Below are 16,123 nucleotides of genomic sequence, written 5' to 3' on the forward strand. Positions count from 1 at the left end.
TGCTCTGGCATGAGAGCCTCTCTGTAAGGGATTCTGAGTTTTTGACCTTCAGGTAACATTGATATCTACCTTGAGGAAGGCTGCTTGATTTCTCTCACATTGCCACGTTTGGAGAAGATCAGACTTAAACAGATACCTAAATTCTTCTTCTACTATATACTTGTCCCCAGTGACTACAAAAAATAGCAAGGAAGAACTCACAATTCAAATTTTAGCCACTCTGTGGCACACAGAAAAGTTGAAGTGAAGAATCTGAAGCTTGGCACACACAGAAATCAGGTCAGGGATTTTAAGACCATTCTTAACAGTTTGCAAGCAGCAGCAAAGCTCCTGATCTTAACACTCTGGAAAAATAGAAAATGCAGAAGAGTTCAAAAAGCTGAAGAACACAAATCCCAAAGAACACAAGAGTATAAAAGACAATACCCCTGCAACTGCATTTTCTCCCAGCACAGATCACCAATACTCTAGTTAAAAGCACGGTACATTAAAGCCATAATTTGAATAAGAGCAACCTGAAGCAATCAGGAGTGTGTCACAGAGCAGAAGGGCCAGATGGAATTGGAGACTTCTGGGCCACCTTTGCACTGAATTAACAGAGAAGCAATCTTCAGATGTGATAGACAGGGCTGGAGAAAACCTCCTTCTACTTGAGCGTGGCCATTAATGATGAAATGATTAATGGTTGCTATTCCTTCAAAAGGAGACGTAAAAGCTCTGACAGGCAGCTGTGGACGGGCACCAGTGCCAGTTTGCAAACACTCCTCCCATGTCCCAAAGGAGGTGAAGCAAGAGTGTGGTAATGAAACTGCACATAGTGAAATGGTATCTAAATGAGTTTAAATTGATTTATGTTTGCTTTTGTAAAGATTATTTGGTATCTGGAAAGTGCTACCAATGTGAAATAATGCAGATAATCCTTAAGATCCCTGTCTAATGGCACTCCCACTGAATATTTATATTCCTCGCCATGGGAATGAGTACCATAATGGGGACCATTTTTGTTTTATTAGGGATGCATATTTAAATTAATCTGCTATTTGCCTAAACAATTAGCCGCCTCTGTTTGTTTACACAAAGCCAGAACTGCAATTAGGCTTCCATCAAAAAGATAAGTCCCGACTCAAACTGTCCCGATGGAGCCGTAAGGGCTCAGAGCAGAACTTCCCAAAATTACTTCTTAGCATAATGGTAATTATGTTAATTGCTTGAAAGGTAAATAACTGCAGAATTGGTTTTGAAAAACAGAATGCTAGCTCCCATCACACACACTTAGGCTTCAGACAAGTTAACAAACACAAATGGGCAGTGCAGGCTACCAGGCTCTTTGCGGCCTGCTCTGCCCCACGCCAAGGCCTCGCGGCCGCGCTGGTGCGGCTCCAGACTAAACCAAAGGGAACGGGTGAAGTCTCCTGTCCAGGACAGCTGATTTCAACAAGCAAACAAACATCATAGAGTCATAGAATGGTGGGGGTTGGAAGGGATCTTTAGAGATCATCCAGTCCAACCCCCCTGCAGAAGCAGGGTCACCTAGATCAGGTCACACAGGAACGTGTCCAGGTGGGTCTTTAAGCCCTCCAAGGAAGGAGCCTCCACACCCTCCCTGGGCAGCCTGGGCCAGGGCTCCCTCACCTCACAGGGAAAGAGTTTTTCCTTATGTTTAAGTGGAACTTTTTGTGTTCCAGCTTCATCCCATCACCCCTTGTCCTGGCACTGGATACAACAGGAACAAGTGCTGCCCCAACCTCCTGACACCCACCAGTGAGACATTTGTCACTGTTAACAAGATTCCCCTCAGCCTTCTCTTCTCCAGGCTGACCAGCCCCAGGTCCCACAGCCTTTCCTCACAAGGAAGATGCTCCAGTCCCCTCAGCATCTTGCTGGCCCTGCACTGGCCTCTCTCCAGCAGCTCCCTGTCCCTCTGCAGCTGGGGAGCCCAGAACTGGCCCCAGGACTCCAGATGAGGCCTCACCAGAGCAGAGGGGCAGCACAACCTCCCTCACCCTGCTGCCCACACTCTCTTGCTGCCCCCGGGCTGCCATTGGCTTCTTGCCCACAAGGGCACGTTGCTGGCTCATGTTTAGTTTACTATCAATCAGGACTCCCAAGTCTCTCTCTGCAGAGCTGCTCTCCAGCAGGTCACCCCCAGCCTGTCCTGGTGCAGGGGGTTGTTCCTTCCCAGCTGTAGGACTCTGCCCTTGCCCTTGGTGAACCTCAGGAGGTTCCTCTCTGCCCAACTCTCAAGCTGGTCAAGATCCCACTGAATGGCAGCACAACCTCTGAGGAACCAGCCAGTCCTCCCAGTTTGGTGTCATCAGTGAACTTGCTGAGGGTACAAACATCAATGAGAAAAGACTGTAGTGGTGTCAGATCACGGATGTTAGAACTGGACTTTTTCATCAGGCAATGAATATTGCTGCCTCTGGGCAGAAGTACTTTCAACTTCTTTTTCCACACTGCTTATCCCAATTAAAGATTGCTTTTGTGAAGGGAAAAAAGGAAGCTGATCTGCCTTCAGCGATGTTTTTTGTTTACACATCTCTGTGATGAGCATGTCACTGTTTTAAACAGAGTGTGCCAATGTCTGAAAGTTCTGCAAAACACCAAAAAATATCCAAATCAAAGCACTTTTTTTTCTGACCACGAGAGCAAACTGGGAAACCCAGAATTCAGCGTTCTGCTTCCTAAACTTGGGCAAAGCCACACCTTGAATATGACAAGAGAAGACAGAGAACACAGCTCATGCAATAGTGCAATCACTTCCAGACAGGTTTGGTTTGTTGGGGTTTTTTTTACCAGATATTTGATAGTAAAATCTGTCAAAAATAGCTCGACACTCTGTCAGGTAAACACAGTGTGTGCAACATCTGCTGCTTAATACAGTGTGAGAGCAAAACACAAGTGACTTGTGAGATCACAAGTTGACATCTATTTAAGGAAGAAGCACAATGGATGGAGGAGAAATGTACATCCTCCATCATCTGTTACTTGCTACCAGTCAGAAGCTTCAACCCCTGTGTGCAAGAATCTTGGTGTATGTATTCCTGCACAACAGCAGGAAAATGTTATCAAGTTTTACACAGAAAAAGCAAACACTCCACTGTATTTATCAATAGATAAAGCTACTACTAGTAGTACTTGAAGTAGTAGTAGTAGTACTACTAGTAGTACTACTTCAAGTGCTGCTTGGTGTATTCTATATTCTATTTTTCACTGCAGAAACAGCAAAGTGTATTTATTAGCATGTAAGCCTTTGTAACAGTCAATCATGTTTGTTTAAGAGCAAAAAAGCCACCATTACAGTTAAAGTTATTAGTATGGCATAAGATTTACCAGAGCAGATGAGATCACTACTTTACATAGTCTATCTTCCTGCCTCCAGCAGTGACTAGTACTTCATTTCCAAAGCAATATCTTTGCTAGGGTGAAGTTAAGGTTGCAAACACATAGTATCTTTCTTTTCTTCAATACCATAATCTTAAAAGCGTTGGAAAGTAATTAAATCCAAATTACAAGCCATATTTTCACAGCATTCTAAAACCTGCACCAAAACTGTGATTATTCCAATTGAACTCTAACAATACCTCCTCAAACCAATTTAGACTTTACAGCTTGCTTATATTTCATCTTGGCTCAAGGAAACGAGCTAAGTGCAAGCCACTGATGAAGATCCCATAATTGCTGACACTTGACATTACAATCACTGTGCCAGTCTTGTTGTTTATCACTTTTGGCCTAGATTGTACCAAGAACTTGGGTTTCTAACCCAATACACTGCTGAAATGTGGCCTGATGAAAGATTCATGTATTGTAAATTCACTCTGGATTGTAAGGTATTTGGATAAAACCTTCCAGTCCCTACAGGGGCTGACAAGAAAGCTAGGGAGGGACTTTTTCCAGGGGCCTGGAGTGGCAGGATACAGGGAAATGGCCTCAAAGGGAATGAGAGTAGACTTAGATGAGGTACTAGGAAGAAGTTCTTCCTATAAGGATGGTGAGGCACTGGCACAGGTTGCCCAGAGAGGCTGTGGTTGCCCCATCCCTCGGAGTGTTCAAGGACAGGTTGATTAGGTTTGGAGCAACCTGGGCTAGTGGAACATGTCCCTGCCCATGGATCTTTAAGGTCCCTTCCAGCCCAAACTATTCTATGATATGATTCTATGATAAAACATTTTGTTATGAGACACAGTGCACTGCTGCTCCTGACTGCCCTCCAATTTCAGTATGCATCAGCTAGCCTTAAACATCTCTTGTTACATCAAAGCTGAATGGCTGGAAGCTGTTCTCCATTAACAGTGTCTGTCCCCTCTTTGCATCCTGCAAAAGCAGCTGGTTTTTACATCTGTTTTCACTTAGGCTTCTCTCTAGTATGAAGACAACACTTTTGTCACAAATCCTCCCCCCCAAAACCAAGTATCTCTTCTCCTATATAATCCTGTAACAGAGAAAGGCAGCATAAACAGAGGCAAAAAATAGTTAAATCACATTTGTAAACACGATACTGGCTGTGTTCCACAGCCTAGTACAGCATGTCACAGCTCCTTCTAAGAGCTGGGCACAGCAGAGGACAGCTGCCTGCTCGTGCTACCTGCTACCAGTGAACCCCTGGGCTAAAGAGAGGGAGAGATGTGTTTTGGTGCAGAACACGCTATGCTCAGATCCTCGTGACCCATTACATCAGCTCTTGCACATTAAGCTGATACAGCCAGCAGTAGCTGTCAGCTGTAGAAAAGAGGTAAAGCAATCTATGTGTGCATTAGCTGCAAAAAATGAAAGCAGACACAATTTTGGATGTGTTAGAACAGGGAATCTGGACAGGCTCATGGTTTTCATGCTCATTCACTTCAGCTTCTAAACACAATGGTGCAGGAAGGCCAGAGGCTGCTGAATTTCCATCTATATGATGTTCTTCCTGTTGGTGGGTTGCAGCCTCACCATTTCTACCTTGATTTCAAGCCAATATAATTCCTTTTCACCTTCTGAACACACTTATTGCATGTATCTTTTTCCTCCAAGCCAAGAACATTGATTGCTATGAAGTACAAACAATAGGAGAAATACACAGGTGGACATGAGCACCAGCCTGGAGTCTCACAACTCATCTTCAGTTCTGAGTTACTCCCCAAACCAGAAGGATCACCAACATATAGCCAACTTAACCTTGGCAGATGCTTGCTGCTCATTAATTAAAGTGTTACATTGTATTTTCACTGCAATGCTGTTTCTCAACTTTCTGGACCAAAGAGACTGCAGACCTCAGTCCTAGATCCTGCCTTTACATTACCACATCAGTGTTGTCAGCTTCTATCTCCTGCACTCTCCTCACAGGGATTTCCAACTGATGCCATCCCTGTGCAGTCCCTCAGGAAAAGGCAGAGATGAGTAAGTCTGTACTTTGTTCCCAACCCGAGGGCTCAAGAGGCAGAATTCCCTGGCCATGATGTGGAATCACACGCTGTTTACCCAAGCCAAGAGTTTGCATTCACAGCCACCTACCTGTGCATATCTGATGGGAATAAATCCACCACCACCTGCTACATGCAGCTTTCTACAAGAGCTTCTCCCTTGATTCAAGCCAGCCTGTTTCCCTGCTCTTGCTGTCTTACAGCATGTCCTGGCACTTAGGGGAAGACATCAAACACATTGCTCCATTTCTGTCTTTGCAAAGAGGGTACAGCAGGGACGATACCCTCAAACAGCTTTAAGGGCACCAGAATGGACAAGACAGCAGATTTCCAGCCCCAGAAAGCAGAGCTGCCAAAATTCCCTTCCTGGGGCTTGCCAACAAGCAAGAGCATTTCTGATCCCTGCAGAAACCACCTTCCTTTGCTTCTTGTTGCTCCTCTGTGACTCGTGAAAGACAACTAACTCCTCCCAACAGGTCTCAAAGCACCAACCACAAAGGGCAGGAGCACAGCATCTCCCCACCATGCCCACACCAGTATGAGGCACGGCATTTAGGAGAAATTTAACAGACAAGTACCTTCTCTTGTTGTAACACTGTTTTCAAGTCAAACTATGAGACTCCAGAGGGGGGTGGGGAGTGGAGAGTGATGGCTAAAGTAGACTGCTGTTTCCCAAAAGCTGTGGCTCACAGCCAAAGTCAGGCAAGCATGGAGCAGATGGAGTCCTGGCAAGGCCTCTACTGTCCCTGCATTAGCAGCATCTGCTCATTACCCAGAACCCTCGCCTGCTTTATCTAATGCTCCAGGAAAAGCATTTTGATTTGATTCATTTCAGTTCGGTAACGTGCAACACAATTAGTGGTAAAATCAAACTGGAGGGCTGCCAGTGCTGACAATAGGAAACAAGGCAGAAGAAATATGAGGCCAGTGGGTTGGAATTCAAAAATCACAACTGTGGATCAAGTTGCCAAGTCCCGTTGCCCCAGGTGTACATCCAGTGCCCCCACTGAGTGTTGGCATGGGCAGAGGGAACTTCATTTTCTCCCCACACATTTCCCTCTCGCCCACCTCTCCTTGCAGCTTGTTTCTTGGAGGCTGACACCGCCACAAACCACCACCAGCAGTCACAATTCCAGTCTGTTTCTTCAGTGTCATCCACTGAGTTCCAATTCACTCAGGGTGCAGCCATCCCAGGAAGACAAATCTTTCTCCTTGCTATAGTTTGTATGCCTTGGGAAGCTTCTGCTACCACTGACCCAGGAAAGCAGAAGCTGTAAGGCAGGCATGGAGAGAGCTGAATCTGCCTCTTAGTTCTTCCCTGTGATCGGATGCCAAGGACATCGCTGCGTGAGCTCTGTTGAACTGGGAGAAACTGATGTTATCTGAGTGAGCCTGCTAGCCAGGGATACGACAGAGGAGTCTAGACTCTTTGCCTGACAGCACCACCTCCAACACTAGCAGATGGTTTCTCTGTGTTAGTCAAACTTACAAACAAAGAGAAAAGGGAGCTGGAAAAGTACAACAACCAACAATCAAGCGCATTATCTTCAAAGTCATCCTCTCCCTCTCCAACTTCACAATCATTCTCTCCACCAAACTGGAAATATAAGCTTCCAGATTCCAGTTAGTAAACATCTCTAAAATCAGTCTTTATAATTATGAATCAGTTCTGACCAGGCTTCTCACGTCAGAGTAACTGCCATATCACTGAGCCCATTCAAATCGCTCCCCGAAAGAATCCAAGATGCCAAGCTTTATGCAAACCAGTTTAGTCCCAGCTCACACAGGATTGAGGAGAAGGAATATGACAGAATAGAAAAAACCCTAGACAAATTATTAGATTAGTCAGTAGGAGACCAGAAAACAAACAAAAGACCCTCTGCTAGTCATTGTTTGGCACACTGGACAGCAAGCCAACACTGAAAACTATCACTGGGTTATAATTTCCTATGACTTGAGTAAATAATGAGTGTTCTCTAATACCAGACTTGCTGTTGTTGGAAAACACTGTCTATCAACAATTCATAGCCACAGAAAACTATCCTAGCATGATCCACACCAGAGAAACAGCTAGGGGTGTTGATCATGTCAAAACCAGTTGTTTTCACACCTGAAGCATTCAGTTTACCTCTAAAACAGAACCCATGGATTAGAGATTTAGTTTGGATTAGCCATCTCTGGTTTTGTTGTCACATGCAGAAGTGCCAGGACAAAGCTCTTTAAAAACCTGAGCAATACTCTCTATTTGTATCCAAGGAGAAGGTTTGGGGTGTCATAACATACATTTTAAAGAGAGATGAGAGGAGCTGAGTTCTGCCTGAGCAACTCAGCCTAGGATCCTGACTGGCTAACACTGCCCAAACCTAACCTGGCATTTAAACTGCTGTTCCCACATCCAGTAGTTGGTCTCTGGGCTCTTGTTCCCTATTATATAAACATCTAAGTCTATTTAAAACCATGCAGACAACCAGGGCTCTGTTAGGATTTCATTAACTATTAGGTCACAGTTTTTACTTCTCTATATCAAAGTGTAAAACAACTCACCAGTGCATTTCAGTTAAGAAAATGTGCATCCACACACTATGCCAAGAGCAAAGGGGGGATGCAGATTAATCAGACATGCAAGTTTAGCAGTATTCCCATAACAAAGCTTCCCAGCACCCCAAGGGAGTTTTGGACAGAGGAGAAGGCTGGTGGAAGAATATTTAATATTTTTACAGCAAAACAAGTTATTTGCTTAAGACAGTTTGGCTGGACTACAGCCTGGCACTCAAGCTTTGTATAGCAGCTCCAGTAGGAATTAAACATCATTTTTAATGGGTGCTGTGTTCCAATGCCTCCTAATGCATTTAGGGTTATTGGCCAACTTTCTCACATAAAAGCAAGTGTGTGCTTGTGTGTGTGTGTGTACACACAGGATTACAGCCACACAAAAAGCTGAGCACAGCTGCTTCATTTTGGTAAAGCCTCTCCTTTTTTTTGTGTGTGATGTTGTTTTAAATAGGGAGGAGAGTTGTGTGGTTACTTACCATCCTCATAAGCTGCTACAGCCAGAGAGCTGTTTATCCTCACAAAGGAGACATGTGGCTGAGGTCCCGCATCACCAGGACCGTGCATCGGTTCCAAGATGGGGGCTGTGTAGTCCCAGGTGCGAGTGTCCCACAACCTCACTTCTCCTGATGTGTATCTGGAAAAGAAGGCTGGTGTTCATCCCAAAACCTCTGACAGGAGGGAGCAGTGGGAGAAGGGAGGAAGAAACAAAAAGTGTCTTAAACCCAGCGTCATCTACAGCCCCTAGGCTGATTCTCCTCCTGTTTACACGCTCTGTGTACAAGCCCACCAACTTTGCTCATTTTATTCCCATTTACTGAATGCAGCATCAAGTCTATCAAGCCAGGCAGGTAAATTGGAGCCATGAGAATCAGAATCACAGAATCTTAAGGATTGGAGGGGAACCTCGAGAGATCACCCAGTGCAACCCCCCTGCCAGGGCAGCACCACCTAGAGCAGGGCACACAGGGACTCATCCAGCTGGGGCTGAATGTCTCCAGAGAAGGAGCCTCCACAGCCCATCTGGGCAGCCCCTGCCAGTGCTCCCTCACCCTTACACTGAATAAATTCTTCCTTGTATTACTTTGGAACCTCTTCTGTTCCAGCTTGTACCCATTGCCCCTTGTCCTATCATTGGATCACTTCAGGTGAAGAAGACTTTTAAGATCATCAAGTGCAGAGAATGACCCAAGTGAGTTCCCACAGGTTACCAACCATCAATACTAGCTTTACAACTAGAATGCAACAAGAGCTGGGCTCAAGGGGAAAAAGGTAATCAGTAACCAGCCCAAATTGCATCATGGCAAAACTTCAAACCATTTCTTTTTGGTCTTTCTAAATGTGTGGTTGTGCCAAGGAAAGGCTGAGCATTTGTGTATGTACACACAAGCACTCACACACACTCCCCCCATGCAACCTACTGCCTGTTACAGAAGGAAACCTCTTAATAGCTCATCAACAGATCAGATTTGCCTACATCTCTGAAGACTAATTCATTCATACAATTAAGTGTTGTCTTCAGAATCAAGGCAGTGCAGCCTCCTTTGCAGAAGGCTACCTCAGTGCAATCACAGAAAGACTGGAGCTTCAGTTTCTCTCTCCTTCTGAGGAAGGGCTATGGGACCTGGGACTGTTCAGCCTGGACAAGGCTGAGGGGGAACCTCATCATCACTTACAAGTATTTAAAAGGTGTTTGTCAAAAGGGAGGCACTTTTTCTGTTGTCTCAAGTGACAGGACAAGGGGGAACAGGCTCAGGCTGGCACACAGGCAGTGCCACTGGCACAGGAGGAGAAGCCCCTTTGGTGGTGAGGTGAGGGAGCCCTGGCCCAGGCTGCCCAGGGAGAGTGTGGAGGCTCCTCAGGAGGTTTCCAACCCCACCTGGACATGTTCCTGTGCCCCCTGAGCAAGGGGAACCTGCTGTAGCAGGGGGTTGGGCTGGAGGAGCTCTGCAGGGCCCTTCCAACCCCCACCATGCTGGGATTCTGTGATTCTCTGAATCTATAGTTTGCCAATGGGAAAACAAAAAGCAATCCAGGAACTAAACCTCCCAGATAATAAGAGCTCTGAATGAATGAAGGTTGTTACACAGCAAGCAACACAAAGTGTTCTGAGCTTTCTATGCTGTGGCACACAACATAGTACTGAAGAAAAACAAACACTGTAGGCAAAGTAGAGGAGATGCTCCCTCTCTGACTGCTCACAGAACACAGTTCAATGAGGAAAAGAATAGTTATTTATGAAGGAGGTGAAGGAAAGTGCTTAATAAAGGTTTAGAAGATGCTGGAGCATTGACTCAGGTTCCCCATTTCTTTGGGGAGAACCACACAATGGGGTACAGTTCTTATGGAGCAGATTGCTCCCAACATCTCTGGGTGAAAACACTCCACTTTATACAACTAATTAAAGTGCCTGAGGGGGCTGTGAAATCTGTCAAGTAGAGAGAGATGCACACTAATTCCCTGCACTGAATCAGGAGGAGAGGAGAACTGCATCCCAGTCACCTGCCTTCCTCTTCAGTGCTTTACACAGTAAGGCAGAAGAAAATGGGAGGATGGGATAGCACTTCTCCTTTCTCCTCCTCCTGCAAGTGAGCCCCAAATCCCCCTATGAACCCTGCTTTCATTTCCCATTTACAGCAGCACTATTTAAACACAACAGATCCAGAAGGAAGCTTCCCTAAAGCAAAATGTTTCATGTTGGAACAGACAAGCAGCTCAGACAAGCCCACCAAAACACGTCTGCAGTTTACAAAACTGAAAAGGGCTCATCTCAGATACCTGTTACAATCTGGAGATAAAGCACAATAGGGCAGGTGATGGCACAGATCTGCTGCAGTCCCCTTCAGCAAGGCACACACCTAACGTTTTGGAAGCATTGTCATTTGTTGGGGTCATGTTTTCAAGCCTCTCCTAATTGCACCGAGCAGCAGATTATTCCCAGGGGGGAAATCAAAATTGTCTTGTCACTAAGTGAGCCTGAAAAGTGAGTTTCAAAGGAGACATTAAAATACTGGTGCAACTGACAGAGCTAAGTGGCAGAATATCCATTTTCATCCCCAAACAAGCAAGGAAGAACAGCATCTCCTCCTAGTGCATGTACATACTTGCTCCCACATAGCCCAGTCTGGGCATGTGAAAAGGAAAACAGATGGAGAAATGACAGCAACAGAGAAGAGACACAGGGCTGCTTCATTCTCCAAGCACACTGCTTCTGCTTGTCCTACACAGCATGCAACAGAAGTGACCCAGGGCTCAAGGCACGTTACCACCCATAAAAAACAACATGGAATTAAAGATGCAACACCACAGGATGACAATAATTAGTTAAATGAACTTTCTCTCAGAATCCAACCAAGTCACAGTTTAGTTGGAACAGTTCTTTATTCCAGACAAACATGAAGCACCACTGCAGCTAAGCTCAAACTGCCACAGAATCACCAGACCTTCCTAGCAATTTTGAAGAAGTTTGACTCAAGTTCTGGTGTGTTTGAGCTGAGATCTGTTCATACAGGGTCTGTCCCAGCATCCTCTCCAGTGACAGAAAGGTACATGCTGGAGAGCTTTCAGTGCTGTACCAGGAAGCCATGCAGCTCTGCCACCCCCAGCAAGGACCTGTTGAACTTGAGCTTGTTGCAGGTACCTCAGGTTCCTCTGATGGCTTCAGACACTACAGAACAATCTACAAGAGGATCCTGGCCATAGTGCTTATTCCACTCCTGCCACAACAAAGACTGGTGAGCACTATATGTGTCAGGAGAACCCTGCAAGCATCCAGCAAACCCCACCTTCATGTGTCCTGAAGTCCCACCAGTGCACTGCAAGATGCAAGTGCTTTACTTTCAGCAGGAAGAGGAGGGAGGGCAGTATGGCATCATCATCCCCATCCCTCCTGAATCATTCCTACCCTCATCTCTCACTCAGCAACACCACTCACACCCTTCTCAGTGCAGCAGGACAGCAAATCAGTCCCACACAGCAAAGCTAAAGGATTTGGAGAGATGTTACAAGATGATATAAGGGGAGGTCTAGGTTTGGGCAGGGACTCAGCATGGGAAAATGGGAGATATAAACCACCTCCTCAGCTGACAACACGCTCTGTTGGCCATCACCACCACATGCCCATTCCCAGCTTACACTGGGCCTGTACCAGAACTGACCTGGAAGAATTTCAAACACTGATGAATCCAATAGAGAACTGAAAAATTTAATGGTTCAACTCCCTGCTTTTAATGCTGCTGTAAAGAGCAACACACTTTCAATTTGTAACCACAACAAAAGGCTTTGAAACTATTAAAGCGCTGCCTTGCTGTAACAAAACACAAAAGAGGCTGCTTTATTGGAGATAATTGGCAGATCTGCCATGTTGATATGGATGCTGAAGAGAACATGCTGCACTTCACAAGCTCTATTTCTACATCATTTCATTATTTCTATTAATCTCCTACCCCAACTTTCACACTTTGCCACGAAAATGTAGCTTGGATTACCAGCTGCTGATAAACACCCTTCTGTTTAATATAACTACAAGTACAGTCTCTGCTCTAAGAGCAACAGCATTCAGCTGCTGCCTTCTCCTGACCCATGAGTGTAAGGAGATTACTATTGCATTGGCAGGTAAATACTCCAGTGTCTAATATAACACATGCCCACACACACACACAAACACCAAACAAACCAACCCCAAACCCTACAAGTTCTCAAGTTCAGAGGAAAAAAACCCCACCCCACATTAGAGCCCATACCTGATCTCCTTCATTTAGAAAGTCTTGCTCTCCTGAGCACCACAGGCAGCAACAAAAGACTGATGCTTGCAACCCCAAGCTTCCCCTTCTCCAGCCCTGCCTCGATGCCCTCCAAGCTGTTTGATCCACACAGTGCCTGACTTTCAGCTCTGGGTCTGTGTGCTTCTCTCCCTATTCACCAGACACAGTCAATCTTTCTCTTCATGTTCAAGAGAGGCTCTCCACCCAAGTAACTCGACTTCTTTGATGCAATTACACCTCACATTGCCCTTCTGAACATTTCAGTGCATACACATGAGAAGCAGCAGCAGGAGAAACACAAGAGCTCTTTACTTTCCCTAATTATGCTTCTCCTTGACAAGGAGAATTCTGGACAGACATCTGTTTTGTATCTGTAGAAATCAGTCTGAGAACTCAGCTTAAGCTTTCCAGATATGCATACAAAACCTGCTGAGATGGAGCAACAACAGGGGCAATGCACATGGTGTGAAGAAGCTGAAAACTACCAATTCATACAGTATCTACAGATGTACCATGATAAAAACACCTACTCACTAATTAAAAGCATTTAAACTACTTTTTAATGGCAGGAACGTCATAATGAGGTGAACAATTTCCTTGTGCCCTCTCACATGAGTGAAGGCAGAAGAGTGAAGGAGAAGGAGCTGGGGGTCAAATGCTGCTGATGTCCCAGGATGGCTGGGAAGCAGGTGGTGAAGTGCAGAGCACGTGTGGGAGGAAGCAGAGATGCAGGCTGGGCACCACTCTAGTGAAGTGGTGCTGAAGAGGCAGACACTTTCATAAGGAGAAAACCATCAGGAAACTGGTCAAAACACAGAATCTCATCTGAAAAAAAGCTCCACTGTGTTGGATAGCAATAGCCAGAACAAATTTGGGGAAGAAGAGGAGGGGGATGCTGATCTCTCTCCAGAGCCCCAGATGTCTTTATCGTTGCCTAATGACAATTATACTCAACCAATTAAGACACTGCTATCACAGTTGCATTGTTAGTAAGCCTTTGGCCCTGAGTGTTGATGGCTGTCTAATTAGTGTTTGTGCAAAGTACAACTGCAACTAATATATAAACTGACAAATACACAAAAGAGAAACTGTTAACAGGAGCATTTTCAAAACAGTCGAGACTCTGCTCGTTCAGCCCATGGCAGCAGCAAAGACAAACTGCTTTCCTTCATGGCTTGCTTAGTGCTGGCACTGCAGAACTGCACTTCAAACCACACTGTGGCTGGGTTTCTGTTGAAGCAGGATGCTGGTGGCAGTCCATCTTGTGGGCTGCCTCAAGCACACCACTACAGGACAGGTCTGACTATACTCAGTTGCTCTGAACACTGAGGACTACTGATAAGACACCTCAGAAGTCAGTTTACATTTTCCATGTTGGCTCTGAAGAACTGGTAGCAAGAAAACACAAAGGAAGGAGACAGAAACCCCTTTGTTTCCCAGTCAGGTCTGATTTCCAGAAGGCAAAGTCTGTTCAGTTTCCAGATACCTGTGGTGATCAACACAACAAAAAAACCCCAACAACTTTGTTTCAGGCAGCCAGTGACCATCTGTTAATACTCCAAAGATCTTATTATGAAGTGCTCACAATGTCAATGCATTTGATTGAAGTCAGTAGGAATTTTGCTCAGGCAGCAATCTCTAGCTGTACCTCTGGGTAAAGGGATGCCTGTTGATGAGCAAGGCAAACAATGACAACTTCACATTGTCTTGTTTCAGATCTTTCACCCTTCTTCTGCCACCAAAAGCAACTCACCAGTCCTTCATGTGGCTAATTAAGCTGTTTAGTGGCTCCCTCAGTGGGCTTCAGAATTAAGTCCAACTAAACATTCAAACCCAAGTCCAAACACCTATGGAAGTTGGTTCAAATTGCTCCCAAGCTTCACCTTCTCTATAAGGCTCAAGTAAGACAGTGGCTAATTCATAATGTTCCATTTTAAAAGCAAAGTCCTTCATCAAAAACACTGCAAGTTGGAAGAAACCTCAATCACAGCACTCATCTTCATAGAATCATAGGTTGGTAGGGGTTGGAAGGGACCTTTAGAGATCATCTAGTCCAACCCCCCTGCAGAAGCAGGGTCACCCAGATCAGGTCACAATACTCACACTTCATACTCAGCATTAAGAGCCACAACTCTTCTCTGAAGTGAGGGGTAATGATGGGCTGCTTAGATGCATTCTCTGCAGTGTCAGATGCCTCACAGAGTAAGGCTGGATGACAAAGGTGAAAGCTCCCCAGCCTTCCCATGCTCTGAATTGACAGCTTTTCAGAGACACTGATTTTGCCACTATAGAGCCTGTTGGTTATATAAGGGATTCCTTAAGGGCAGGGTGCAGGAAAACAGTCTAGTAGTAACCATGGAGTAAAGAACTACTTTGTATGGCAGAAAGGAATATAAATAGAACACCAGGGCTAAAAATGAAACACAAGAGGAAGAGGAAAGAGCTATTCCATAGCATGGCAGGAAAGTACACCACAAAATACAGGAGAAAACATGAGGGTAAATCAAATGCAGCATTTAAAACAACAGGCAGAGGGGAACCTTGTGAGGTGCAACAAGGACAAGTGCAGAGTACAGGCTGGGGACTGACCTGCAGAGAGGGACCTGGGAGTGCTGGGTGATGAGAAACTGCCCATGAGCAGCAACGTGCCCTCGTGGGCAAGAGCCAATGGCAGCCTGGGGGCAGCAAGAGAGTGTGGGCAGCAGGGTGAGGGAGGTTGTGCTGCCCCTCTGCTCTGCCCTGCTGAGGCCTCATCTGGAGTCCTGGGGCCAGCTCTGGGCTCCCCAGCTGCAGAGGGACAGGGAACTGCTGGAGAGAGGCCAGTGCAGGGACACCAAGATGCTGAGGGGACTGGAGCATCTTCCTGCTGAGGAAAGGCTGCAGGAGGTTTTCAACCCCACCTGGACACGTTCCTGTGTGACCTGATCTAGGTGGGACCTGCTTTGGCAGGGGGGTTGGACTGGATGAGCTCTGAAGGTCCCTTCCAACCCCCACCATGCTGTGATTCTAGGATTATACTGGTAGAAGAATGTGAAGATGTCCCTGACTTCATCCACACATTACTTTGGGTTGCTCCATAGCTGAGTGCAGCTATGAAAAATGTGACTAACTTGTACCAAAATGGATCTGGAAACACTTGAAGACTTCAGATGTAGGAAATACATCTCTGTGATTGGTTCCCATACATTTCTGCTGGGAACTCATCAACCCACATCCATCTGTGGCCCACTCCAGAATCTGAGCTGCAGAGAGCTTATGCCTTTGCTCTTAAGGCCTTATTTTAGCTGTAGAAAGTGGGTTAAACTGCTGGAGATAGCATGCACTTCTTCTGTAGCTCATCATTGTTATCTGTAACTAAATTAACATCTTGCTATTGTGAGTGCTTCTAAATGCCTCACCCTCTTA

General features: G+C 45.6%; 1 protein-coding gene across 2 annotated transcripts in view; it reads right to left on the reverse strand.

Annotated features, from left to right (window-relative positions):
* FBXW8 (F-box and WD repeat domain containing 8) overlaps window positions 1–16,123 on the reverse strand; it is a 56,901-nt gene that overhangs the window by 20,652 nt on the left and 20,126 nt on the right. For both annotated transcript variants that reach the window (XM_062010080.1, XM_062010081.1), the window contains exon 5: window positions 8,435–8,592. In XM_062010080.1, the coding sequence (XP_061866064.1) occupies window positions 8,435–8,592 (158 nt within the window). The remainder of the gene's footprint in view (window positions 1–8,434; window positions 8,593–16,123) is intronic.

This window comes from Colius striatus, chromosome 17 (genome assembly GCF_028858725.1).
Source record: "Colius striatus isolate bColStr4 chromosome 17, bColStr4.1.hap1, whole genome shotgun sequence".
Taxonomy (NCBI): Eukaryota; Metazoa; Chordata; class Aves; order Coliiformes; family Coliidae; genus Colius; species Colius striatus.